Below are 25,620 nucleotides of genomic sequence, written 5' to 3'. Positions count from 1 at the left end.
GGAGACTAATGTTCATCAAGGTGAAAAATGTTATAAAATCATCTCTAAAGAATCTGAACTCCAACAGTCTTCAGTCAGATAGACTTGGTATAAATCAAGACCAATAAAGATCCCTCCATGAACAAATGGTACAACAGATTATAAAGGAACCCAGAGTAACGTCCATGTTGCTCAAGGGTTCTCTCATATTGTATGATTTCAGTGTTTATGAGTGCACTATCAGGAAAACATTCAACAACAATGCTATGCATGGAAGGACTGGAAGAAGAAAGATGCAGCTCTCCAAGAATATATGTTTGCTAAAGATCATATAAGACAAGCCAGAGGAGTTTTGTTTGGAGTAGGGAAAACACTGCACCCCAGCATAAAAACCTTTAGTTTGTGCCTGTTTTGCTGCATTTGTTTATGCATTTGACAGATACTTTTATCCAAAGCAAGTTACAAATGAGGATATAACAATGCAGCTAACATTAAGGCTACATAGAAGAAAACAGATGTTAGGACGGCTTGTTCTCATTGGTTGATCAATGAATTTTGAAATACAAAAGTAATTTCTAAAGGATCATCCTGTTAACTGGGCCTCAGGAGAAAGTGGGTCAACCAACAACACAATGAGCAAAAACATGTGAATCATTGCCAAATAATGGCCAAAGAAAGATCATGTCAGATGTTTTGCATCGGCCAAGTCAACTTTCTGATCTTGATCCAATAGAACTGTTGTTGATGAACCTGAAGCAAGCATAAGAGAACCAACATCCAAGATATGAATCTGGACAGAGGTATTAACTAACACAGTTGATGTAACACAGACTGATCAACAAATACTAGAAATGTTTCGTTGTTATTGCCTCATCATATCCAACTAGAGCAGACACTGACAAATGGTTCACATTATTTTTGGTGCAACATTCTAAAGTCTTCACAAAATGTCACCTTTGTGTAAATATAGAGCTTTTTGCTTGGTTTAGCACAAAAACTGAATCGACAACTTCAAAGCTTACCAATTAACACTTCCTTATCTCCCTTGTTAAATCTGAACGAAAAGCAAAGTGTAAAAGCTGCTTCTGCATGGCTTACAGTGACAACAAGACTCTAGTGATTTCCTGTATGTAGATTAGTATTTAATTGGTAGATATTTGGTAGATTTGCATGTCAATTAGAAATAAATTACGCAAAACTCTTTGTTTAACTGTCTTTTTTTTTTCTCTTAAAGCTTAGATACAACCATCAGGTGATTACTTCCCAATGCTGAATCTAATGCTTGTTGGCTAAATGCAGCTTACATCACTGAGCCAAAACGATGAGTTACAGCCAGCTAACATTTTACATTTTTGTAGTTAGTTAGCCAAGAATGAACCTTCTTCCACATAAAGTTAGAGAAAACATACGTTTCCTTATTAGTATCGATTATTCTTATAAGGTTTCCAAACTTGTATATTATGATATTGAATGATAACCACTAAATAAACCTTAACAATACCATGTGATTTTAAATCTAAAAAGACACAAAGTTGAGCTGCACAGAAGAAAATCTGTGACACTATCTCCAATGTCAGCTGGCATAAAAGTGATATCCTACATAAGAAAAAAAACCCACTACAGATAGATTTATGTTTAAAGCAGAGAAAGGATGTTTTCACTGTCACTCTTAAGCAACATAAACATGGGCCTCAACTGCCATTTCAGTGAATGAAAATGCATGTGATTCCTGTAAATCTCATTAGCTTCCAAGGAGCCCTTCAAACTCTGTGATTGAAACCTTACTTCTGAGAATATTTGAATCTCTTTTATCTTATGCAGCAAAATCAAGTCTGTACACTTTACTTTTTAATCAAAGAATCAGACATTGCTGTCTGGGTTACTTGTGGCTCACCCCTTTGTAATCAGAGGATCATAACTATCTCAATGGTTCATTCCTGATTAGAATAAGGAAAATAAATCACAATATAACAGACTAAGATAAGATCGATACAAATTGCACATACGTCAATACTGCCTTACAAAACATAGCCATTTCCTTTTGTCTTTAGAAAGTAGATTTTGTCTCATATGTCTCATAATGTGTTCCCCATACAGTTTGCTTGAACCGTGGCGGCTCACAGATCCGTAGCAGTGTTATGGTCTGACGCAGAGCGGCGCAGTTCCCCGACAGGTGCGTTTTCCTCCCTCCCGCACCTTCCCATCCCAGCGCTGTAGCTGGTTCTGGCTGCTATAGCCCACTCCTCCTTATTTGCAGGGAGAGCTGACTTGATGCGCATAATAAATCATCTCTGCAAGATCCCTGTCCAAGCCCAGTTTCAAACCGAGGCGTGTTGGATTTGAGAGCGCAAACAGAGGCTAATCCGAGCCTCATAACAGGGAATGTTTTACATGTGATTCGGCACTGCAAACAACGTGGGTGTTGTGTGTCTATTTTCCTTTTATTTATTTATTTTTTTTTACGTTGGGAGTGGAGGAGAAGGTGGTGGGCAGCGATATGAAACGCGTGTGTTTATGCCTCCTGCGTTACCCGTTATCTGTGACTGGCCACGGGCTCAATTTCACCTGTATGAACGACCTTGCAATTGTGACCGAAATTTTCCTAACGAGGTTTCCATGGAGGATCACTCTGCCGTTTTTTCTGTGAAGGCTGAATTTGACTCCCTCTGGTCTCAAGATATTTCAGGATAGGAGGTAAGACAGCATAGCCCATATTTTGATAATAGAGCATGGGCGCGCTGTGCAGCTTTATCATAACAGCTCAAGTATTTTACTCTTAACATTTCAATTATGAAATAATTGGCCACTTCTAAGAGGCTCACGTGTCGTTCTGTCTTGCTGTTCGGAACTGACCTACTAATGACATGTATTTAAAAATAATTGCTTTTATTTTAGACTGGAACAACGTGATGTTCACTTCTCACTGAAGCCAATTTCTCCACACTGAGTTGTCTAATTTTCTAGGGGAAGCATTCAGAAACAAGAAGCTCTTAGTATTTCTTCATAAGGAGTTGTTTGTTGGTCGACCATGCCTTCCTTTGTCAAAGTGATGAAGGGATGCAGTTATAGTCACATGCTGATATTTTAGCCTCTGACCGCCCCTGTGGTTCCTGCTGTACCGGGTGTGAAGCCACACTGCAGCTATGCTTCACATCAGTGTGAAATATTTTAACCAGCAAGGCATAGCCAATACATTCAAATGAAAATCTATAGGTTCAGCCTTCAGGTGAACTTGTATTTATGGTGTTTGTATGCACTGTCTGATGAGGTATAAATTAATCATGTGTTTAAGTGTTGTCAGTGGTGCTCTTCCAAAGACATTTGAAAGCAAAAAATATATTCAGTGAACCTTGAGAAGTGTCTGAGATAGAGTATGGGGAGTGAAAAGGTGCTGACACACACATGCATACTCACAGCACTTCTACCTTGCAACATTCTCCAGTTAATTACATACTTGTGTGCCATAATGTCAGCTTGAATATCTCTGATGAATGCAGCACAGGCCTTCAAACAAAGTGCACTCCCACTCTTCCAGCTGGGCTATTTGTTCAAACAGTGTGTTACTTGGATGCAGGTGGAGTGTGATGGAGGTGGTAGTTACAGTGTTTATACATTATTGTGTCATATCAGTTAACACTGTATTGGTTCACAAAGGTACATCTTTGATTGAGAGCGAAAGCGACTCACCCTGTGAAGCCTCCTCTCCACCTTCCACCACCATTATCCAGGAGTGCAAGCTGAGAGTTTGCATGTGAACGTGTGTATGCACATGTGGGTGGTTGGGATGTTATGAGCTTGTATCAGTGTGTACTGGTGCATGTGCGAGTTTTTCAACAACTTTGTTGAGAGTGTGTACAGATATAGCAAACATAAATTTGTAACTAATTTGCTTTTGTAAATGATTGATTGGATCTGTATTTGAAAAAGGGAACACATAGCATTATTTACTACATGGTGCCATTTTCTGACAAACCCTATTACTAATGCAAACCATAACATGTAAAGTCGACAGGAGTGTTAATACTAAGTGCACCCTCCACACACCAATCCTTATTCCTGAGATGCCAGCAGTTTGCACACTATAGGCCTATCGCTGAGGTATGGTGTTGCAGGACTCTTCTGGAGAGGAAGCGTACCAATCCAATTTTGCAGACTTTGGGGGAAGAAAAAAGACTGAGCAAACATGAAAGGTAGAGAAGAAAATCCTGGCTGAGACCCCACATGTCTGACTTGACATCCAGGCAGCTGACAAACAATTAGGCCCGCTATAAGTAGTGCTCTGAACCAGACTCGCCTCAGGATTAGGCCACAAATGAGCCGCACATCACGGCTTATGTCTTCTAAATGGAAAGTGAATGAGTGAGTGCCTGTGTGTGCGTGTCTGTGTGTGGAGGCTGGCTGTAATACTGTATGTGTTATACACTGTTAGAAAGAAAGTTTGGTGTGTGGGTGTGTGTGGGTTGTGTGACATTCAGCAGATGGATGATATTATCTGTCACTGGCCTTATCTTGAACAGCTCTTGAGTGAATTTTGTGTGTTCCTCCCAGCTTATTCATGTGCACGCCTTCACGCAGGTGCAGACTAATGTATGCAAATCTACATATAGTCTGCACATGCTGCACTGCTCACTTAACTGCTGTCCTATTACCGGTTCTCCATTGTGTGTATGTTTGACATTTCATAATTGCATCATTACTTGCTCAGTGCAGCACAATTTGCAACACATGCTACAAGCAGACAGACTCCTGCCCTTGATTATGGACCTGAGTGGAATGGTTTCCTCATCAGGCTGTCTTGATTCACCCCAGCATGTGAGGAGACACATGCTGCTGTGGGTGAATCTAATTGATTGGATGGCACCCAATTCCCAGGTCCAAGTTTCCTCAGGCAACCAGAGAGTGAATCCGTCCAAGTGAAGGATGAGCTTAGGTGTTGGTTGCTCCCCTAATAGATTGGCCTGGACTTCCTCTCATATGCCTCCAGTAGCACCCAGACATCTCACGGGGCAAGTTGACCACAACACAGGGCACAAATTGATATTGACTGATTAGAAATTTGAGAATGGACCATAGAAGTTGATCTAATCCGACACCAAGCCGCACTTTCAGTTTTATCTGAAACATATTCACTCTATGAAAAATGCTAGCTCTTACCTGATCTTCTCCTTATATGTTATTAAAAGGCATGATACATAAAACTGTTGGGACTTTGAGTATTTAATCGCAAAATTCTCGTTTCAACAGGTCACGCTCCTCTCCCTCTGAGAACGCAAGTGCCATTTCAAAGCTTTTGGATGAAAGTCTCATTCACCCCTGGCTGCCAAAGATGACGCTGCCATGGAAACAGCTTCTACTGTTATCAATCATCGATTGTCTGACAGGTAAAGCACCTTTTTATATGAGTAATGATTTTTTTCACATTTGGACATTCGACGAGATGTCAGAGATGATAGGAGGCCTAGGTTTAAAGGAGCACTCCTGAGTATTGACTTCCATTCGCACCACAGACACAATACTCTCAATCTTCTTCCTCACTCCTCTGTGATTATAACCTGATAGTGAGATATGATGCTTTTATACTGTAATCTTTTCCTTGGCAAAACACAAAGCAAAAGCTTTCCTCTCCATCAGCAAGTTGTTTTCGCTGATACTATTCATAATGTTTCTATTCACATATTACAAACAATAAGAATTATTAATCTAAATGCATCTTTGATATTTAGCATGTATAAAAGTTATCAGACCAGTTGTTAAAGAAATTAACTTTGGCCAATTTCCATGTGAAAATATAAATATTTTTAATCATTCAGATAACGTTTTTATTCAGGTTATTTGTTAGGAAGAATACTCTGTTGGTGATGGGGTTGCTATTTCTATGACAGATTGCCTGGACAGTGGATCATACCATGGTCCACGGTGGAGAATGGAGCCAGCCGACTTGTTCATTCCCGTTGATGCCATAGAAGAAGAGGCCACCCTGACCTGTGATGCAAAGGGAACGCCCCCTTCTCAGTACAGGTAAGAGCAGAAGTGCTCTAGTTTAGTAAGTATGTAACTATAGCCTATTTTATTTTTGTGTATATGTGTGAAAGTAGAGGTACTCTGCCTCAAAATCAAATGTTCACTTGCGCTTTCCTTAATTTCCACTCTGTATGTTCATCAGTGATATATGTTTTGAGCTATCGCTCAGCATTACTCATTCTAATCTAATGCTTGTTATGATCCCCTCACCCCCGACCCCAACCCCCCGTGGTCAACTGGTCGAGGCGGTTCACTGCTTTCTCTCTCTTTCTGTTAAAAGGGAATTATTTCTCTCCACTCTTGCCAGAGTTGTTCATTTCCTCAGCTAGGCTGCTTCTCAGGAAGTGGGAATATATGAATACAATTGTAGCGACTTGGACCAAACTGGATTTAATTTGGATTGTAATGAATTGGATTTAATTTAATTACTATTGGATTAAATTAGATTTCAATTTGATTGAATGAAGCAGCATCTAATTTGACTTGTATTGAACTTGTTTACTTGCTTACTTTACAATAAAAATCAATGTCAGAAGTGTCACTGTAGGGAAAGGAGGTTGTTTTATTATTATTTGTTTTAACAGTTTATGATAGATATCGTTGTGACACTTTGCCAGTTGATCTCTTTTTTCATTCTTTCTTATTTGAATTTAATTCTATGTTTGTAAGGGCAAATAAAGCATTAGCTAAGATGCCCTGTCAAATAACAATAAAAACCATTAGTACTATGTTCTCTACTTTCTAAGGAATAATGTTTGTTGTTAACTCATATTAACAAAATGCCTTTTAAAGATATGGAACAAAAAAATTATTCGCTGTGACAGCTTCCAGTGGGTTTCTGAATGGATCAAATTAAATTACATATATTATTTGTACTAAAACATATAATATACCATTTGGATGTGGCATGCATAGTAGTTTGTCTTGTTTGTCTCTGTCTGGCCCTGTGATGGACTGGCATCCTGTCCAGGGTGTATGGATTGATATTTTGGATGTTTTCTTTACACTAGTTTGAAAGAAAACATTGAAGCAAAACAGCCCAAAATATCAACATTATAAAAACAATGTTTTTTTATTATCATTTTGACACTTTTATTATGTATTTTCTAAATATATTCATACTAAATTTTAAAAAAGCACAATTTTCTTTACACATTCTCACTTCCTGTGGCAATTTCAGTCGTTTAGTAGGTAGAACTAAAGATTGTCGATTACAAGATCATGGTATCATGTGGAAAAGTAAGATGCTTTCTCCTCTGTTAATTTTTTCCTGATTAAATTGAAATGCATATAGGCAATTGAAGCAGTGTGGCTTTACTAACTCATATTGACTAATGCACCACCAGTCTACCTCTTGTCTCACCAGATAGTATTTTAGAGACACACATGTAGCATCTTAATGATTGTCTTCTCTTTTAAAACATAATGAGAACAATGCAGGTTGCCAGACAAAAGGTGGCACTAAAAGCCATTGATGACACAAGTCTTTGCTGTTTAACGGTGGAGCACAGTCGGGAAACATGAGGTGTATGGTTGTAGTTTGGAGTATGTATACTCATTAATTTAGATTTTTCCCCATTCCCCTCCTAAGACCAGCTATTTCCATGTGCTGATTAGAGGTGAGGTGAGCATGTTTAATGTGGTTTCTTGTCAGACTGGCTCTGTAAGGCTCTGCATGCCCTCAGCACCTCTCTGGCTTCTCTCTTGAAGTGTAAATAGGCTCGCACTGCTCCCTCAGCCCTTCTTCTCTCTTCTCTCTTTTCCTTCCTTCTGTAATTTCTATCACTGACAAAGATGTGAGACTCTCATTCTATGCACATAGTATTGCTATATTCACTCAATGGAGGAAACCAGTTCTAAAGAAATTCTCTACTGCAGGCCATAAATGTGAAGTTGTTAGAGGTGTCTAAAGTCTAAACCGAGAGGAACATTTGAGATTCAAATCCTGAGGGTCAAGTCAAGTCTCTCCTCACCCAGATGTTCCGACAACACGTCTTTAAGAAATTAGTTTCAAACAGAGTGAGTTAGTTTTCTAGTTGCTGATCGATCACCTGCTGTATGTTCATGGCATCACAGATCAGCAGAGGTACTTAAGAGTAGGTCAAGAAGAAGTGAAAATTCTGACTAAGAGTTAAATATAAAAGAATATAAGTCAGTGCACACAGACATCTACACTCACCGGTATGTATCACTGGTCCATTCAACCCCTTAAGTATTCATTGTGCAATCTTAACAAGCAGCAGAGTTAGTATCAATACATATATCAGTGTAAGTGTTTTGAATTTTGCAGGAGACGCTCATCATCACTAAACAGCGTGGGTCTACATACAGATATTGTTTTGAAGGTTAGACGTGAAATCTTTTTGAAAGTCTACCATTATGGCCTCTACGTCTTTCATTTCCACTTCAGAAAAACAGAATGGAAGAATGTGACTGATAGAAATTGGTATTTTCTATGCTTAGAGAAAATTGATGGAACATTCTTGAAAAGTGCTCTGTCCTTGAACCCATCAACGTTGAATAGCATTTAAAAAGAGATAGTGTCGCAGTGGCAGAGAAAGAAAAAGAAGTATTTTCTTGTTGGATAATGGGACTTGTTTAAATAAATGACTTAACCTTGTGGTTTTGAGGGTTCTTTCAGGTGCCTTATTTATTGGATAGCGCATTGTGAACCTGCAGTGCAAACACAATTTTTTTCAAATTTTCATGCCTGTAAAGTGTGGGAAAGATGTAATAGAGGATGAAAAAGTGTTTAAATGCATCCTTTTATGACATCAGCCCATTGTTAAGTCTTGCCAAGTGTGACTGTTTGGTCCTAATGAGAAGTCAAAGGTGAAATAATATCACATTATGTAAATATAATGTGACAGAGAAGAGGTGATTATGGTTAGACTGATGATAGCTTCTAAAACCGTTATCTTCTGCTCTCCTTAAATAGCAGAGGATGGCTTTGTGTATGATACTGTTAGATTAAAATTTAATGATCCCGGTGGGGAGAATGGGATAACTGCAGCAGCCCTTAGTGTGAGAGCTAAATAAAGAAACATAGAATAAAAGATGAAAAAAATCCATAATAAATAGCAACACACCTCAGGATTGTATTGTTGGTATTGAAATGGTAGAAGGCAGTCTCTCATTTTGTTGTACTCAAAGCTGTAACTCTTAAGAGCTGCATTAGAATTAACCTTTAAGTTAACAAAAGGTCAAACCATTAAAAAAAAAGTGTTCTGTGACATGCAGATGTTGCAATTGCATTTTATCAAGCTGAAGAGGAATTTATTTATTCATTCAGACCATATCACCCCCAATTTTCAAGTTGAGATTGACAGCATGAGGGACAATATACAATAATATCACTCAAACATAGGTCACGCTTCCACCAGCCTTCCTCAAAGCTTCATTCAGACATATCCGTGTAGGCGATGGAGACGTCAACATGATACAGTTGTCACATTGCCATGATTCTTCCTATTAGCCTGATCAAAGTGCAGTGAATTGGAGCTGCTGAAAATATTGTTTTCTTTATGTTCAAGCTCTTTGAACTGCTAGTGTGATAAATGACTCTCTATGCCTTTCACTTTCTTTTCATCTGTGCATGTTTGCTGTGCACTGTGTGTGGCACACAAACTTAAATTAAACCAATACCTTCATTACTCAGTTGGGTTTTTTCTGCATTCTTTTAGCTCAGGAGATGTGAAAGTTATTTGGACACAGTTTGTAATATTGACAGAAAACCATGCAATAGGAATGGTTGGGCAGTGCTGTTATTTATTCATTAGATTACACGATTTTTTAACCTGGTTTGGCAGCTTGACACTTAGATATCACTATTGCCAGAGAATCGACTTGCCAGGTTGTGGCTATCCATTTATTGTTGCTATTGATCTGATTAGTTGAAAGCCACTCTTGAAAGACTTTTTACAAGATTTTTTCTAAGGGTTTGTCCAAATAGTTTCCAAACAGTTTTGTTTACCAAACCACTTGGAACATCAGGTAAGGCATCTGTGAAATTCTGAAATGCAGATCATTTTTTAAAAGTAAGATCCTTCCCACCCTTTGTGTTTCTATCTATTAATGTCACTGCATGTGGCTTATTGTAATACAAACTGTAAATATTATAAGATCTGACAACTTTTAAAGAAATAACAACCAGACATGACACCAACACAGACAGTTGGAAAAAATTATGGAGAAAGCAAAAAGAATTAGGCAGCAGTTGTGAGCCAGATGTAAGGTTTTACAGCTAGAGTCACGATGATACCAGTGTGCAGAGGCCATTCAGATGATTATCAGTAAATTTACTTTTGACTGACATGCGCACATTTATCAGCTGTCTAGTCTCTGATACTTTTTATTTGCTGTTCATACCAATCTGTAACACATTTAGTTGCCTGGCACCAGCACAAATCATAGTCTATTTATCATGTTGTTCTTCCTCCACGTGAGTTACCACAGTGAGTTGTGTTGTCTGCTAACCTCCTGTCATACCACCTTGGTTGGTAGAAAAAATGGACGATGCGTTTTGCCAACGACTGATGGTGTCTTTGCCCTCACAGATGGTCACTGAATGGGACTCTCATAAATCTCGGCCTGGATCGTCGTCGGCGTCTGTCTGGGGGCAACCTCATTATAAGCAGTCTGGACCGCTACCAAGATGTAGGGGTGTATCAGTGCATGGCCTACAACACTGTAGGAGCCATCCTCAGCAGGAGAGCAAGCCTACAGTTTGCCTGTAAGTTAGTTTTTTTTACTTTTAACAAAGAAAAAGGCTGCAAGTGCTCCCAAGTGCAGCACACTGAATTGGTGGAATGTTCTTTGCAGTATTTATGTGGAGCGTGTGATACCAGTGCTGTCTAAAACCATGAGCAGTGCAAATGACTAAAATGACTGATCGTAGCACTATTTTTTAACTGCATTGCCACAGAAACAGTAAGCATGTTTACATGCCTAGAATAAAATCAATTATTGTTTTAGTCTGACCCTGGCTGTGTCAGCCATGTGGATCGTCTCTCCTCTAATAAAATCCTGAATTTGGTTACCCTTTATACGTATGGATGATCTCCCATGGAGAAAGTTAGAAACAGCAGAATGTCTTGAACGTTTTCTCACACAGTCCACACTGTCACAGCATCTGACACGCTTCAATCAATAACTCAATTCCACTCCTGTGGATGTAAACAGTTAGAAGGACGGTGGGGCAATTAAAAAGGCCTGTTTAGCTGTAACCATAGCTGGGCTCAACTTTGCATGTAACCATGCTAGAAGAGTCAGGCAATACTTTTTATCCACACTTTTCTGGTGGTGAAACCAGTAAGCCAGGTTTCTTTTTTCTTTTTTAAACAATCTTCTGGGATTAGGGGTGCTTGAATATTAAACAATGATTTTGTAGCATAGTATTAGTTTTACCACTACATGAAACTAGTCCCCAATGAAAGTTGTTTGTGTGTAAATTATACAAACTAACTGGGATACTTGCTAAGTAGGAAAGATATTGACTTTTTTAAATTCTAACCCTGAATACTTGAATGAAAAAGGTGTACACAGGTGTTTTTTTTTTTTATCTTTTAGAATAATTTAAATTTGACGTGACAAATGTGCATAGATTACTTGTTCACCCTATTAAGCTTCCTGTATGCCTTTAAAAACTTTAATTTGTGTGTGTGTATGTTTCCACCTCCTGCTGCCCAATGTGATTTCAAAGCCTCCAAAAACCTTTCCATGGTTGGAGCTAAAGTCTGTTTTAAGTTTCCAGGTAATTTATTGTGTATATAATTATCAGGCAAGAGAATATACTTATCATCATCTTATGACACAAACCCCAAAGATTGAATACAAGTGAACTGTAAAAGCCACCATATACCATGTCAAGAAGTGCTCTGAGACATGGCAAAGGTAAAGAAGGCTGAAACATGATCATCACTGAACAAGATTCATAAGTTGAAACATTTCGGTTTAGTTGGGCCAAGAAATACCTGAGAAGTGACTTTTGATGGAGCAGATGAATGGCTGTGTGCTGGATCACTAAGAGCTGCCAGCAGGGTGGGTTAGGGATACCAGCACGGCCTCCTGTTGATAAGGATGAGCAACCATGACCTTTTCAGGATAAGTATTGATTAAAAATTCTCTCCCAAATCTGCTACCAGTTTCTGGAAGATGATTTTGTTCAAGCAGTGGTACAGAAAGAAGTCTGTTCCATTAAATAGGGTAATTGTTTTCAAGATATTTACATATTTATAAGACAATGTTCCATTACATTTGTACATGTATTGCAATATCCAAAGACCAAAAAATTACTTGTTGTCCTGCAGCATGTGACTGAAATCCTTTTGAAAGTATGTGACTCTCTCTTAAAGTTGAGAATTACAATGTGGGAAGAAAACTCTTTGTGTTGTGTTGTGTCGTAACATTTTGCTTTGGGGAGGCTGTAGTTCGAGCTTTAAAGGGAGCTGATAATAATCAGTACAAGAAATTAATTCAAAAATTGTTATTCATCATTTTGTGTTATTTGACAGTCATCTAAAAAAATTAGAATATTAGCTAGTTGGGGAAGATTGCTTTTGTAATTTAGTTGGATTATAATTGAGCTCACACATTTATTCCCCTGAGAAAGACAAAAAAAAAAAAAATCACTTTTCTTATGCTAAATTTTCAGGTTTGACATTTCATAGCATTGTAGACTGACTGAGTGCTCTGTGTTTTTCAGCAATAATCTAATCCTGATGAATACAATTACTTAGAAATTGTGCATGCTGTGTAGAATTTATGTCCAAGAGCTCATTTAGGTCCCGGCAGCTTTCTTCCTTTTTTTGTTTCTTTCTTTCAGCTTTTCTTTTCTCTCAAGCACTGCAATCCTTCTTATAGTTTTCTCATGGGTTTGTGTCAGCGTCTTGCCTACACTATGTTCCATACTCAGTTCTTCTGACAAGTAAGATCTATGGGTTATCTTTTCTTTTTTCCTTTTTTTTCCTGCCTCAGACTTAGATCATTTCAAGGTTCACACCAGAAGCGCTGTGTCAGTCCGAGAGGGACAAGGAGTGGTGTTACTGTGTGGAACGCCTACTTCGTCCGGAGGTATACAGTCTGTTCTTCATCTTAACATCAGACACTAAAATTCTAGGCAGTGTTTTTAAATGATTGAAAACTTAATCTTGCTGCTGTTGATTTGCCTTTTTTATGATCTCATTTAATTCTCTTCATCACATTTAATGCAATAGAGAATCTGTCATTGGCTCATATACATACTTTTTTGTCCTTTAGACCTTACTTATGCATGGGTCTTCAATGAATACCCATACTTTGTTCAGCAAGACAATCGGCGATTCGTCTCCCAACAGACGGGAAACCTTTACATCGCTAAGGTGGAGGTTTCTGATGTGGGTAACTACACATGTGTGGTGATGAACAGCATCACGAAGGGAAAAGTTCAGAGCTCACCGACGTCTCTGATCCTCAGGACAGATGGTAAGACGCATCTGATGTCCTTTACGTGACAAGTATGCCTTTTAGCTTTATTTTGTGGACTCTCATTTTTAGGTGACCGTAATTCTCAAATTAGCTTTAATGCTCTTTGTCCTGTTGTGCTTGCTGAAGTTGAGTCACTGAGTGCTAATGGCTCTAAGTAAATAGTTGCTTCTCATTGTAGGCCGGCAAACAAAGCACACAAATCTCCTCTTTGCTGACTTGGCTCTCTGATGATTTGCATTTTCTTTAAAAGCTCTCCCTCTGCTTTCACATGACTTCTCAGGCTTTTTCTCAGTGGCTTTTTCTCTATTCTCTGTTATACTTTCATAGAAAGAGTGAATAAAGATTGCCTTGAATGAATTAAACATGAGTCATACGTCACTGGACCATTACACTGAGTGTTCTGGAGGCTCAACCAGTTAGTTTCCACTCAGTGTACTGTACACGAAGCTGCATAAATTTGAATTCCATTGTATCACTGTCTGGTCCTGATCTCGACTGTCTTCCCTGAATACTGATATAAACAAAAAAACTCCCCACTCAACTCAATGGTTGAAAAAAGAAGAAGTGAATTTGAATTATTCCTTGTCAGTATTTCACAACATCCCAGCGTCTTTAAACTTAAGTGATGCACTGCTGTGGCTTTGCCCATGAGAGAATGGTGGTGCATGTGTCTATTATTTCTACTCTGTTAGTTCTACAGTGTCATTGTTTAGTCCATAGTGCCAGCCATGTTTCTTGTAAGTCATAAATAATTGAAGACTGAGCAGGTTCTTGTGCTTGCTCTTCATAGGAGTGATGGGTGAATACGAGCCGAAAATAGAAGTTAATTTCCCAGACAATGTACCTGCCGCGAAAGGATCAACAGTAACACTGGAGTGTTTCGCCCTTGGGAAGTAAGCTGGATTTCTCGAAGCATGTTTTCTATCATTCCAGGCAAGGAACCCCCGGATTTCTGTGTAGTAAAGTTGCTGTGGCAATTATATTTCCCAGAGTGTGGCATAAAGCCATGATTGGTTTGAAAGTCATGCAATAAAGCTTTTTTGTGGTTGGATTGGATTTAGTCTACCCATTCATCCTGAAAAAAACACACTGAGTGGGCTTTTTCACTCCATCAAACACTTCATTACTGCTGGATCGCTACAGACTCATGCAAATTGAGCGACATGTTTTCTTCCTCTGTCTCTTTCAGCCCTGTCCCAGAAATCACCTGGAGGAGGGCTAACGGAGTCCCCTTCCCCAGCAAAGTCAAAATGAAGTATTCAAATGCTGTGCTGGAGATCCCCAGCTTCCAGCAGGATGACACAGGAGGATATGAGTGTGTGGCTGAGAACAAGATGGGGAAGAACACGGCTGCTGGTCGCCTGGCTTTTTATGGTACTGTGACTTTAGTTTGCTTTTTTGAGATAACACAACTGTTTCTAGCTGTAAACTAATGCAGATATAATAAATATTTTACACATACACATAAATTCCATCCAGGATGCTGAATTTTTCAGTTTATTTGATACAGCCTCTACTAAGGCGAGACAGAAGAGGTGACTTTGTGATTTTGGGCTGTTTTGCGTCAGTAAATTCGAGATTGTAGTTTTTCAGGTGATTGGAGAGAGAACATCCAAGATACTCTTGGGTGTCATTTATGACGTGTATTTCTCTGCTGGACATTGCTGCATATCAGTGCTACATAATACAATAGATTATGCATCAATGACATTTTGGAGGAATCTTGCAATACAAAAACAATTATCTTATTTCAAAGGGAATCTTTATAGTAGTATCTGTTATATCTGTAATTTTTTCTTAAAGATTAAATAAACATTATATTTCTCACACTGGACATCTCTGCAGAACATCTTGTCACCTTCGGTCTGAAACTCTCTGTTTTAGATCCTGCTCTCCCTAAAACACGGTTTTCCCTGATTGATCAGCCTCGAAATTACTGAAAATACAAACTGTGCCAAACTAACAACTGGGCAGGCTTCATATAAACACTGCTCAATGTGTCATTTAATAAAGGAAGTAAAGGTAAATTAGGTGTTTCTGGTACATCGGGAGTGACCTTCTTTGACATGGGCTTTATCTCTCTACAGACAGAAAAGAAAAAAGCTTTTTGACACAGACGTTTGGGAAAATATTCAGTGAGCGTTGTGTGTCCTCTTTAAAGGATGTTTAAAGGATGACTTTTTGGATATTTGGAATAATAAAAACAGTTGGTCTAGATCAGCATTTAATTAGTCAGATAATACCTACCTTACAACAGAAATAGTTGTCCTATAGTAAGTAACAAACTAGAACAATTTCATAACATGAAATGCTACTCTTTATTTCATATTGTAAAATTATAGTGTCTCCCCTTAAGAAATATTGTGTAAAAGTATCAATTGATTATTAAATGATTGCTGCAACTTATTATTATAATACTGAAAAAATGGCCTATTTTGCAACTGCTAGTCGTAGGGTTTTTCTTGAATTCTACACATTTTTCATTTGGGCCCTTGGTTCACTTCAGCTGCTGTCTTCCTGTGAATTTGTAAAAGATTGTACACACTGACAGTATGTACAGTGGTTGTGAAGATTTTGCTTCTGTTGTGAGAAGAATTCTACCCATGAAATATCCTGAAAAGTCGGGTGCAGGGATGATGTTTATTATTCTCAGACCTGAGGTGACAGGCTAGGTTCATGGTTGTGTTGTGTACTCATCACCAGTCAGAAGAAGCCCCGTACTTTGTGATTCAGTGTTTTATGTAAATTATTTTGTTGCCAAAGGCTAGTGACACTTTTAAGTATTGAAATTTCCAATCTTCTCTCCCCCAACCTCTTAAAGACAAACCAGTAATCTTTAATGATTTTCTCTGGTTTGAAATGCCAATCTACGTACGTTTTCCTTTGAACTTTCTAGTATGCAGCATATTAATGAATATGATGTCTCTTGCTCCAAATCGGCGCTTGAGGTTCTTGTGAGATATTTCATTGGAGAATATTTCTTTGTCCTCAGCCAAGCCTCAGTGGATCCAGACCATGAAGGACACCGCCTTGGCCATAGAGGAGAGACAGTTCTGGGAGTGCCGAGCCAATGGCAAGCCCAAACCTTCCTACACTTGGCTGAAGAATGGCCAGCAGCTCCTCTCTGAGGTAAATTACCGCCTGTCTTCTGACACCTACAAGTCCTTCATTTGAAAGACTTAATCTTCAGCTACTGCTCATCCTTTTATATAAAAGAGCTTGGTGTAAAGCATGTTTCTGTTTTTCCTGAGTGTAATTCAGAGTTAGAGGAGAGGAGGATGTAAACATCTTGCTGATGTAAGCCAGTGATGAGACACGGATGTAACTGTCACTGGTTCTGCTTCACCTTGGCAGATTACACATTACATAGTCTTAGAGAGTGGATCAGTGTTGTTCCCAAGAGATTTCATGTGGAGTCATTTCATGTGAATGGAGACGAGAGGTCTTTTTCATTATTCATGGTGCATGTTTAAGCTTCTTCAGATTTAGGGACAATGGGCTTAATCTACTGTGAAATATACTATCCAGAGCTGAACACCTTACTCCAAACCACAAGAGAAATGTGCATAGTATACTCTGAGATCAGTAGCTTTAAACTTGGCTGACTTTAACTTACCGCCTGCTGTAAGTAAAGTTAAATGTATTTTCTTGGCAATGCTTAATAAAGCTCAGCACAAGCCATACCTCTTTTGAATTAGACAGCGAATATAACCATACTGTGTTATATTATTATCAAATTGGCATTTTTAAGTTTAATTTTTTATAGTGTTTTAGGGATTTTCCTAATGTTACTCATTTTTCAATTTGTGTTTTATCATCAGAATTGCAATGGTATCATCAGTTTGTCATGTGTATACATGGTGTGAATGCTGTTCTGTATATTAGGAGTGTGCATCTCTCCTTTATATGGCAATTGGATGCATATCAAGTTCAGGGATGATACATTTTTTATATAGAACAATATGGTTCAATGCTGTGTGCTGCTATTCAATATAATTTAATGCAGTTGCTTAACACAGATATTAATTTTCAAATGTTAATGAAAATTTGCCATTTCTATAAATGTGGTATTAGTTAGCTACCTAGTTGGTGTCTTTCACCACAGCTCTAATGTAGGTATAGTATCATGCTGCAAAAACGCCATTAATGTTAACCACACTATAAATAGATACCATAATAGATGCTGTGACTACTTTTAATTTATCCAAATTTTGGTTGGAAAAAGTCTCCATCATTGTCTGTGAGTCTGCCTTGTATGTTGTTGTTCTTGCTTGTTCTATTAGCATCCAGGGGTTCACCTTGATGCCTCACCAAATGAGTGTTTGGATCTGTCGAGCTTTTGTCCAATATTTCTTTATTACTACAAAATCCAAATGATTTCCACATGTTAGATTTGATTGAGCATGTTAAACCCTGTCAGCATTGTTCGTCAAAAACTGTAACTGTTTTTACCTTTCAAGCAATAACGAGTTGCATGTGTGCTGATTTTACTGTTAGATCTGAGTAGGGCTCAATTAAGACATTGTCAGTGTGCTGGCATAGTTACAGTGCAGACACAGCAATGTTTTATTCTTCTCTTTAATCTAAAAATCTTGCTTTGTAGAGAAACAAAAGCCCTCAGCCCATCTTTAAACATGTATTTAGGCCATCAACCTCTTTTTTTGTGCATTTTATCCAATCAGGGGGTCCATATACTCGTGTACTTACATGTTAACATTAAAATCAGGTCATTACTCATATCTGCTCATTCTTACACCCCTACTATATATGACTGAATTAAAATGGTATTGATTAAAAATAAATACAAGTGCATTTCTCTATTGAATACCTTAAGAACTCTGAACTCTGATGCCCGACACTTTAGCTTAGACACACAGGCACAATTTGTTCAAGCTTCTTCTTTCTAGACAGAGCTGCCAAGACCAACCAGAAGCAAAAATTAATTTTCTCTGCTGATGGACTAAATTTTCTAAATTTTGTTGTGTTTCAAACTGATAATGATATGTATTCAGTTAATTTATTTTCCCTCAGTCAACACACAACCCTCCACCATTATATTTATCCAAAGTTAATTTATAAAAATCTGCTGTCAACATAAATATTCAAACTCCTCACATAGTACTTTGTTATAGCATCTTTGTCAGTGGTTGCAGTCTCAAGTTTATTGGGAATTGCCCTTCAAGCTTGGAACAACTTACCTTTTAGAAGCATCTCCCATTCCTTTTGGCAGAACCATTCCTGTTCATCCAGGATGGATAAGGACAACAGTGTACAGCTGTTTTCTGGTTTCCCCAGAGGTGCTTCACTGGTTTTAGGTCCAGACTTATGCTGGATCTAGCAGTAGCAGTTTACCCAAAGCCATGTCTGAGTCTTATTGTTGGCATGCTTCAAGTTGGTCACTTGAGATCGTAGAGACTGGATTTTGTTTTTCCCTCAGGATTGCTGCATATTTTTCTTACCCTCTAGCTTACCCTCTATCCTAAGTAGTCTCCCAGTCCATCTTGCATAAAAAATGAATGCAAAATTATGCTGCCATCACCATTTCTGACTTTTAGTTATGGAATTAATTTGGGGATGCTTAGTGCCTCATTGGTTCAACAAATCAAAAACCTGCCTCTGGAACTGTTGCAAAAATGATCCCATCTTTGTTTCATCATATCAGATTTTGCCTCTCCTTTTTTTAGAGTCTACAGGTTGTCTTTTAATGACTTATAGCTTCTGTCTGGCTTCTCTTTCATAAAGGCTTGTTTGGTGAAGTGCTGTGCTGATCATTTATTTTTCATCTCCACAAAGAAATTCTGGATCTAAATCATAGTTTTCTTCAGTGTAAGAATTCAGAAATGCTCTTATTTCTTTTTCCAGTGCCTGTTCCTAGTAGAAACCATGCCGTCTCACAGGTCTGTGGTTAATTCTCTTGCCCTTTTGGCTTAGTTTTCACTCTGACATACTTCATCAGCTGTGAAACCTTATCTAGATGGGTGTTGGTCTTCTAAATTATATCCACTGATTTCTCTTAAGCACAGATGGACTCTGGTCATGTTGGAGTAGCTTCTCAAGAACAGTGATAGATGTAGGATGTACAAGATTTTAGTTTTGTCATCGCAAAATATTTGAATACTCATGTAATCAGGATATTTTCTTCCTTTTCAATGATTTAACAAAAAGATCAAAAAGCCTTTTTGTTGTCGTTCTGGAGAACTATGTGAACACACACATAACAGCAATGAATGTATTCCAACTGAGCCTGAAATGAGCCTTAAACGTTTGACAACTTTCAGTCAGCACTGTATATGATGGTAAGAAAATGAGGGTCAGTACTCAACTCAGTCCTGATGTAATCTACACCCACTGCTTTTAACTAATTTACTGTTAACCGACTGTGCTATGCAAAGCTACGTTCAAGTATAAAGCAACGATTGCTTTTTTTCATCATTTCCTTCATAGGACAGAATCCATGTTGAGGACGGAATCCTGTCAGTGTCAGCGTTGGCACTATCTGATGCTGGCATGTACCAGTGTGTGGCTGAGAATAAACACGGCGCCATATATTTTGCAGCTGAGCTAATGGTTTTAGGTAAGATGGCATTTATCTCTTAAACCCTCAAATCATTGCTACCAAAGAATCTAAAAGGTCATTTTGCTGTCTTTCTTAAAGGTTGTCTGGATTAGTGGATAACGGGGTCAGTGAGGATGATTTTGAGGGGTCAAACACATTTGAATTTTTCTTTTCATGACAGTGTCCAATTCTCAGTGGAATAACAAAATTGATTTTCTATATTAAATCATATTAAAAGTACAGGTTTTATAACAGGTAGACTTTCCTCATTAATTCCTTTTTTTCTTTTACATACATCTTTAACATACAACAGTTTTATCCAAAGCAGCTTACAAGTGATCGAAACAGAATAAGAAAAAGAAGTCTCTTTTATTCCCATTACAGATGTTTAAAACGTCTGTTTCCATTACTTTACTATTTTATGATTTTCACAGATCAGATTGCAGCATGTTTCAAGTGCCATGTGAGATTTCCTGCAGTCTTGTACTAAAGACAGTTTACTGTTTCCTATCAGCCTCTCCTCCAGACTTCACAGGGAACGTCCTCAGAGCTTTGCTCAAAGCCAAAGCAGGAACTACTGTGACTTTAGACTGTAAACCTCAGGCCTATCCCATAGCCAGCATTTTATGGAAGAAAGGAAACCATCCTATCCACACCAATGACAGGTAGTCATGGAAACAAGTAAATATTTTCTATATAAATTTTATTAGTATAGAATTGCCATTATTTAATCCATCTGCACTCATGGTCTAATCAATATTCACTCCACATACACACACTCAATAACAACAAGGCAACATAGAACACAGGAAAAAAAAGTGAAATCAGTGTTTATGTGGTGATGAAATTAGTCTTTTGGTCTTTCTGTCTCCTGTAGGATCACACTTTCCCCAGATGGAACACTGAGGCTTGCAAACGTGAGCAAGTCTGATGCAGGCAGCTACACATGCTTCGCTAGGAATAGATTTGGCATGTCAAGTACAACTGGAAGACTCCTTGTCACGGGTAAGTTCTCCTACCAAATAGGAGACTTTTTGTGCACTCCACTTAATAAACTGCTCCGAAAGGATAAACATAAGAGCGAGCTCAAGCACTTTGGGATAATAACCGAAAGGTGGAAAACATAAGCAAAATTTGAGTTTTGGAGGAGTAGTGCTTCAGATGAATGCTAAACTTTGGAAAGTCTGAATTTATAGCCTTCTCAGTTTGGAGCATTTCCATAAGTGCTTGTCTTTCAGTTGTTGTGTCCAAATGCATTTTTTTTCAGCGGCTGCATTAACACCCTCAGAAGGTCTTAGACAAAGCACTTGAACACTGTTTTCCTCAAAGCAGCTGAAACAACCAATTTACTGCAGCAAATAAAAGTGCTCTGAGTGGAAGCAATGAACGCATTAGTGAGGTGGTGTCACAGATGCTGTTGTTATTTTTTTCCAGTGGAATGACAGTTGAGTGTTCTCTGAGTTTCGTATTGGTTTTGTTAATGCACTGAATGATATTGTCTACCACTGTGACCATCAAGGCCAGTTATTTTCTAAATCACTTTAATATTTTCCAGTCATAATGCAGTCAGTCATAATGCAGCCCTGACCTGATTTTTTTTTTACTCTTGATAGTCATCGTAAGGTAAGATATAAGTGTACAAGTCCTCTTACTTTGTGTTGCACCTTTATTTGATTTCTGCAGATTCATTATCTGGAGTTTTACAACGCTAAGGGCTTCTCCAAAGGAATGCTTTGGTAGACTTTAAAGCTATGCTCCTCGTGTTTTAACAGGATGCACAGATGAGCCTAATACAAAAAAGTTTTATCTGATCCACAGTGCATTGTAATTGTTATCAGGATTTCAGAAGATAATGCGAGCTGTGTCATATTACTCCTTTTAGTGTTGGCAGCCTGCATGTTATCAGAGATTATTTGACTTAGACTTTTATGAAACCTTTCCTTATAAAGACAGCACAGGTCTGCCTGTGAATCAGTGTACTGCGGAGTATGCTCTGTGTTCCAGGAAGTGTTGTATCGCTGCTTTTCCGTCAGCAAAATCAACAAAGGTCTGCTTGCAGTGAATTGTATCATTTTTGTGACGGATTGGTACTTTTTTTCTGTGGCAGATCCAACCAGAATCATCCAGGGTCCAGTGGACACGGAGATCATTGTGGGCGAGAGCATTGTGTTTCCCTGCCAGGTCACCAGTGACCCCGTCCTTGATGTTTCTTTCTCCTGGGCCTTCAATGGACAGCTGATCGCCAGGGGAGATGGTCACTTTGAGCTTGTGGGCGGAGTGAGTGATCCGAAGTCATACTTCTTTCAGAATGTGCGAATGGGCAGTTGGCACCTCTTTCTTGGAAAGATTTACTGCGGCCAGTTTTGCTGCAGCTGGTGGGATATTTCTTTCAAAATTTGAAGAATCTTCTTTGAGCTGTGGGAAATCCAAGGAAGAAAGTGCAAATTGATCGGTTAGGGCCTTTATGCTTCCAGTTGTAACTTTGTGAATGGAAACAAGAAAGTTCTCGTGTCAAAATGCACTTTTAAAATGAAAATCATTATGTAGGTAATGTGCTATAGTTGCTTAGCCATTGTCATCTTTATGAGGTCTTCTATTCCAGCTCAGCCTCAGCTAGCTCATCTACTTTTTAATACTTCAGCTGGTCTTGAATTCTGCTTTGACATTGTCTGTCGCACAGCCCCACATAAGAGAAAGTGGATACATATTATTAGATGTGTCTGCAAAAGGAATCAAAGCATGGCAGACACCCAAATGACAAAACACTCTCAGAACATTCTCGCACCCTTTGAGATTAACCATTCTTCTTGTGTGTGTCTGACTGACAATGTTTCTATCTGAAAAGAAACTCCTTCCCTAGAAATGCCAAAATGTCCCCAGTCCAAAGAGATTATCAACTTAACTTTGCTGCTTCAGGGAATTTAATTTCCATAATTAAACCACATTGGCTGAACTGCTGCGTTTCCCTGCCAATGCCAGAAGAATGATTTCACCACTAATTTGCCATTTGTTGCTTACGGGTGTCCTCTCAGATGTGAATGTTGAAGCCTTTTTTCTCCTCTTCAAGTGTGGAGACACTTTCTGAATAGCTTATTTGTGTACATGTTTGCAACAGGTTTTGAAGGTTATACCATTGACCTTTGCAAAAAGCAAATGAAAAAGCTGAGATTCCAATTACTGCAGACATTTTTTTGTGAATTGTGGCCTTGTTCCTTTTATATTTCGGCTCTTGTTGAACAGCAGTTTGTGACCTGTTATATTCAGATTTGTTGTTCGACTGCATTCTCCCCTGCAAAGCCCTCGCTAAATACCTCTAGAATGTGCAAACGCTCTTGGGACTTCTATTTAACGCACCATACATATGCTTCAGTACATTCTTTAATAAGCTGTCACAGGGTCTGTTATCTTTCATGCTACATAAAGCCTTATCTCCTCTTTGGTAGAGAACAGCAGGAGATCTGATGATCAGGAACATTCAGCTTTACCATGCTGGTAAATATATCTGTGTGGTGGACACGGACGTGGAGAGCCTATCAGCCGTTGCTGTATTGATTGTGAAAGGTAAGAACACCTCCTCTCTGCTTGATACTCACTAATTAAAACAGGGCTTGCAGCCAGGCTTGTTTAATTGGTTTCTCTGTTAAAAAAGGAGAAAATAAAAATCTAGTGCTAACCATAAAGCGGATGATGGATGTAGCCACTATAAAAAAGATATCTATAGTCCGCAAGGGCTACTAAACAATACCGTGTTAGAGATATTTTGGAGCTTTTATGTTTTAATGACATACACAATGCTGACTTTCAGGGTGTGTAGGTTTTGCAAATGAAATGGGTTTGCTTTATGCAGTTGTTATGCATGTGGAATGTAGCAGTTGTTTGACTGTATCAAACACAAGAGGCTTCTTTTGTTTTTTTATTCATATTTGTCAATGTCAAAAACTGGACAAAACACTAAGAATCACGGCTATAGCTTTTTGTTTCTATTTTATTTGTGTCCGTTTACTCACCAGCTTTAAATATTGTTATAATGTACTTGACAGCATAATGTTTAGATGCTGGTCTGTGCTCACAGTTTTTCGATAGTTATACTTGACAGAACAAAATAACTTTTGTTGCACGTTAGAGGGAATGCAATGTTTTAATGCTCTTCAAAGAAGAGAAGGGCTGTTTCTTGCTAAGATCAATATGCCAAATAACCCAGCAAATAGACACTACGCAAGTATGCTAAATGTCAGATGAGGTAATGGATGATTTTGGTGTCAAGATTTGAAAAGGTTGGATCCATATCTTTATCTTGTAAGAGTCCCCGTCAGTGATTCAGCCTGGCATGTTTAAGATCTTCTCGGCAAATTGCATTAATGAGAATTTCTTTCAAAATGGTTGAAGACAAAGTGGAAATAATGCTGTTTTTCAAGTAAAAGCAATACCATGTCAGGGGAAATGGATTGGCCTAGAAGTGACTGGAGACAAACTTGACTGTGACTCAGTCTGTGCATTATTTACAGTTCCTGCTCCCAGCAGCTGTCACGGATGTCTCATAGTTTGAATCAAATTACTTCAAAAACCATGAAGCTGGATAGAGAACCAGTGATGGAAGGGGAAAAAAAGTATTTTGTGATCACTTCTTGCCTTTAACAAACTGGCAGTGGTTACATACATATGTATTGTATGTCCTGTTTGAAAAATTACAATATCCTCATATGTCATGCACACTTTTCATTCTTGCAGTGAATGTGCAGCAGTATGCTAAGGACATAGGCTAAAATATATCATATAAATCAAACCCACCAAACAAACAGCAATCCTCATTATTAAACTAAAACATGTTTCACATTTATCTTTAGTGGAATAGCGTCACAAAGGCAGTTCTGGATGCAACATACTTTTCTCTGAGATGATTGCTGCCGCCTTGATACACTGCACAACAACCAGCTGTGAATGTTGTATTTAAATGTAAAGCCAAGGTGTAAATGCAATTATGTTAAGAAGAGGTGCATTTACAGGGACTTTTCTTCTTGATGTGTTTTAAGTATTAGTGAAATATAAATTCTCTGTAGTAACATACCCTACTCATAATACATTTGAAATAAATGTGAACTCTAAACTTTCATTGATTAATTTAACTACATTATCAGATGAAACTTTTAGGAACTGCAGCAGTTTGCATACATTATTCTGTTTTTCAGGTTCCTTTATAAGTCGTGTTATGTATCAGGGCAGCAGCACTGCATGACAAACATCTGAATTTTACAACTTTTCTTATTCCAACGATAAAAATACTGACTGGCTTTAACTTAATGTCCCAACAGTCGTCTCAAACTTACAGTCCTGTGTGGCATAGTTTCCAGAAGTTCTGAGAATAATTCCAACAACCTTATCACAGTAAAATGCTGATGTTCACAAATTGTCTTTCAGTGGTCGTTTTATCCATCAGTGGTGGTGAATAATTTCCCCATTGTTATCATCCCGTAATGGTTATAATCCAACAGTTCGATCCTTATAGATGGAGGTATATGAGCACAAATGTACAAACCAAATTTAAGATACTATGTCACATATGACAAATTCACTAAACCATAGGATAAAATGTTTATTCTTAA

General features: G+C 38.3%; 2 protein-coding genes across 2 annotated transcripts in view; both read left to right on the top strand.

Annotated features, from left to right (window-relative positions):
• exosc10 (exosome component 10) overlaps nucleotides 1–25,620 on the top strand; it is a 58,873-nt gene that overhangs the window by 7,915 nt on the left and 25,338 nt on the right. The gene's annotated exons all lie outside the window — the stretch shown is intronic.
• The window catches only part of cntn3a.2 (contactin 3a, tandem duplicate 2), a 38,415-nt gene continuing 15,255 nt past the window's right edge, over nucleotides 2,461–25,620 (top strand). Inside the window, exons 1-14 of the mRNA XM_072367660.1 lie at nucleotides 2,461–2,673; nucleotides 5,224–5,360; nucleotides 5,862–5,997; nucleotides 10,557–10,732; nucleotides 12,976–13,071; nucleotides 13,258–13,461; nucleotides 14,255–14,357; nucleotides 14,654–14,838; nucleotides 16,457–16,593; nucleotides 19,909–20,038; nucleotides 20,535–20,685; nucleotides 20,898–21,025; nucleotides 22,128–22,297; nucleotides 23,464–23,581. Of these exons, the coding sequence (XP_072223761.1) occupies nucleotides 5,306–5,360; nucleotides 5,862–5,997; nucleotides 10,557–10,732; nucleotides 12,976–13,071; nucleotides 13,258–13,461; nucleotides 14,255–14,357; nucleotides 14,654–14,838; nucleotides 16,457–16,593; nucleotides 19,909–20,038; nucleotides 20,535–20,685; nucleotides 20,898–21,025; nucleotides 22,128–22,297; nucleotides 23,464–23,581 (1,789 nt within the window). The 5' untranslated portion in view covers nucleotides 2,461–2,673; nucleotides 5,224–5,305. The remainder of the gene's footprint in view (nucleotides 2,674–5,223; nucleotides 5,361–5,861; nucleotides 5,998–10,556; nucleotides 10,733–12,975; nucleotides 13,072–13,257; nucleotides 13,462–14,254; nucleotides 14,358–14,653; nucleotides 14,839–16,456; nucleotides 16,594–19,908; nucleotides 20,039–20,534; nucleotides 20,686–20,897; nucleotides 21,026–22,127; nucleotides 22,298–23,463; nucleotides 23,582–25,620) is intronic.

Source organism: Leuresthes tenuis, unplaced genomic scaffold, assembly GCF_036924035.1.
Source record: "Leuresthes tenuis unplaced genomic scaffold, fLeuTen1.0.hap1 SCAF_16, whole genome shotgun sequence".
Taxonomy (NCBI): Eukaryota; Metazoa; Chordata; class Actinopteri; order Atheriniformes; family Atherinopsidae; genus Leuresthes; species Leuresthes tenuis.
This window is presented reverse-complemented; position numbering and strand designations above follow the sequence as displayed.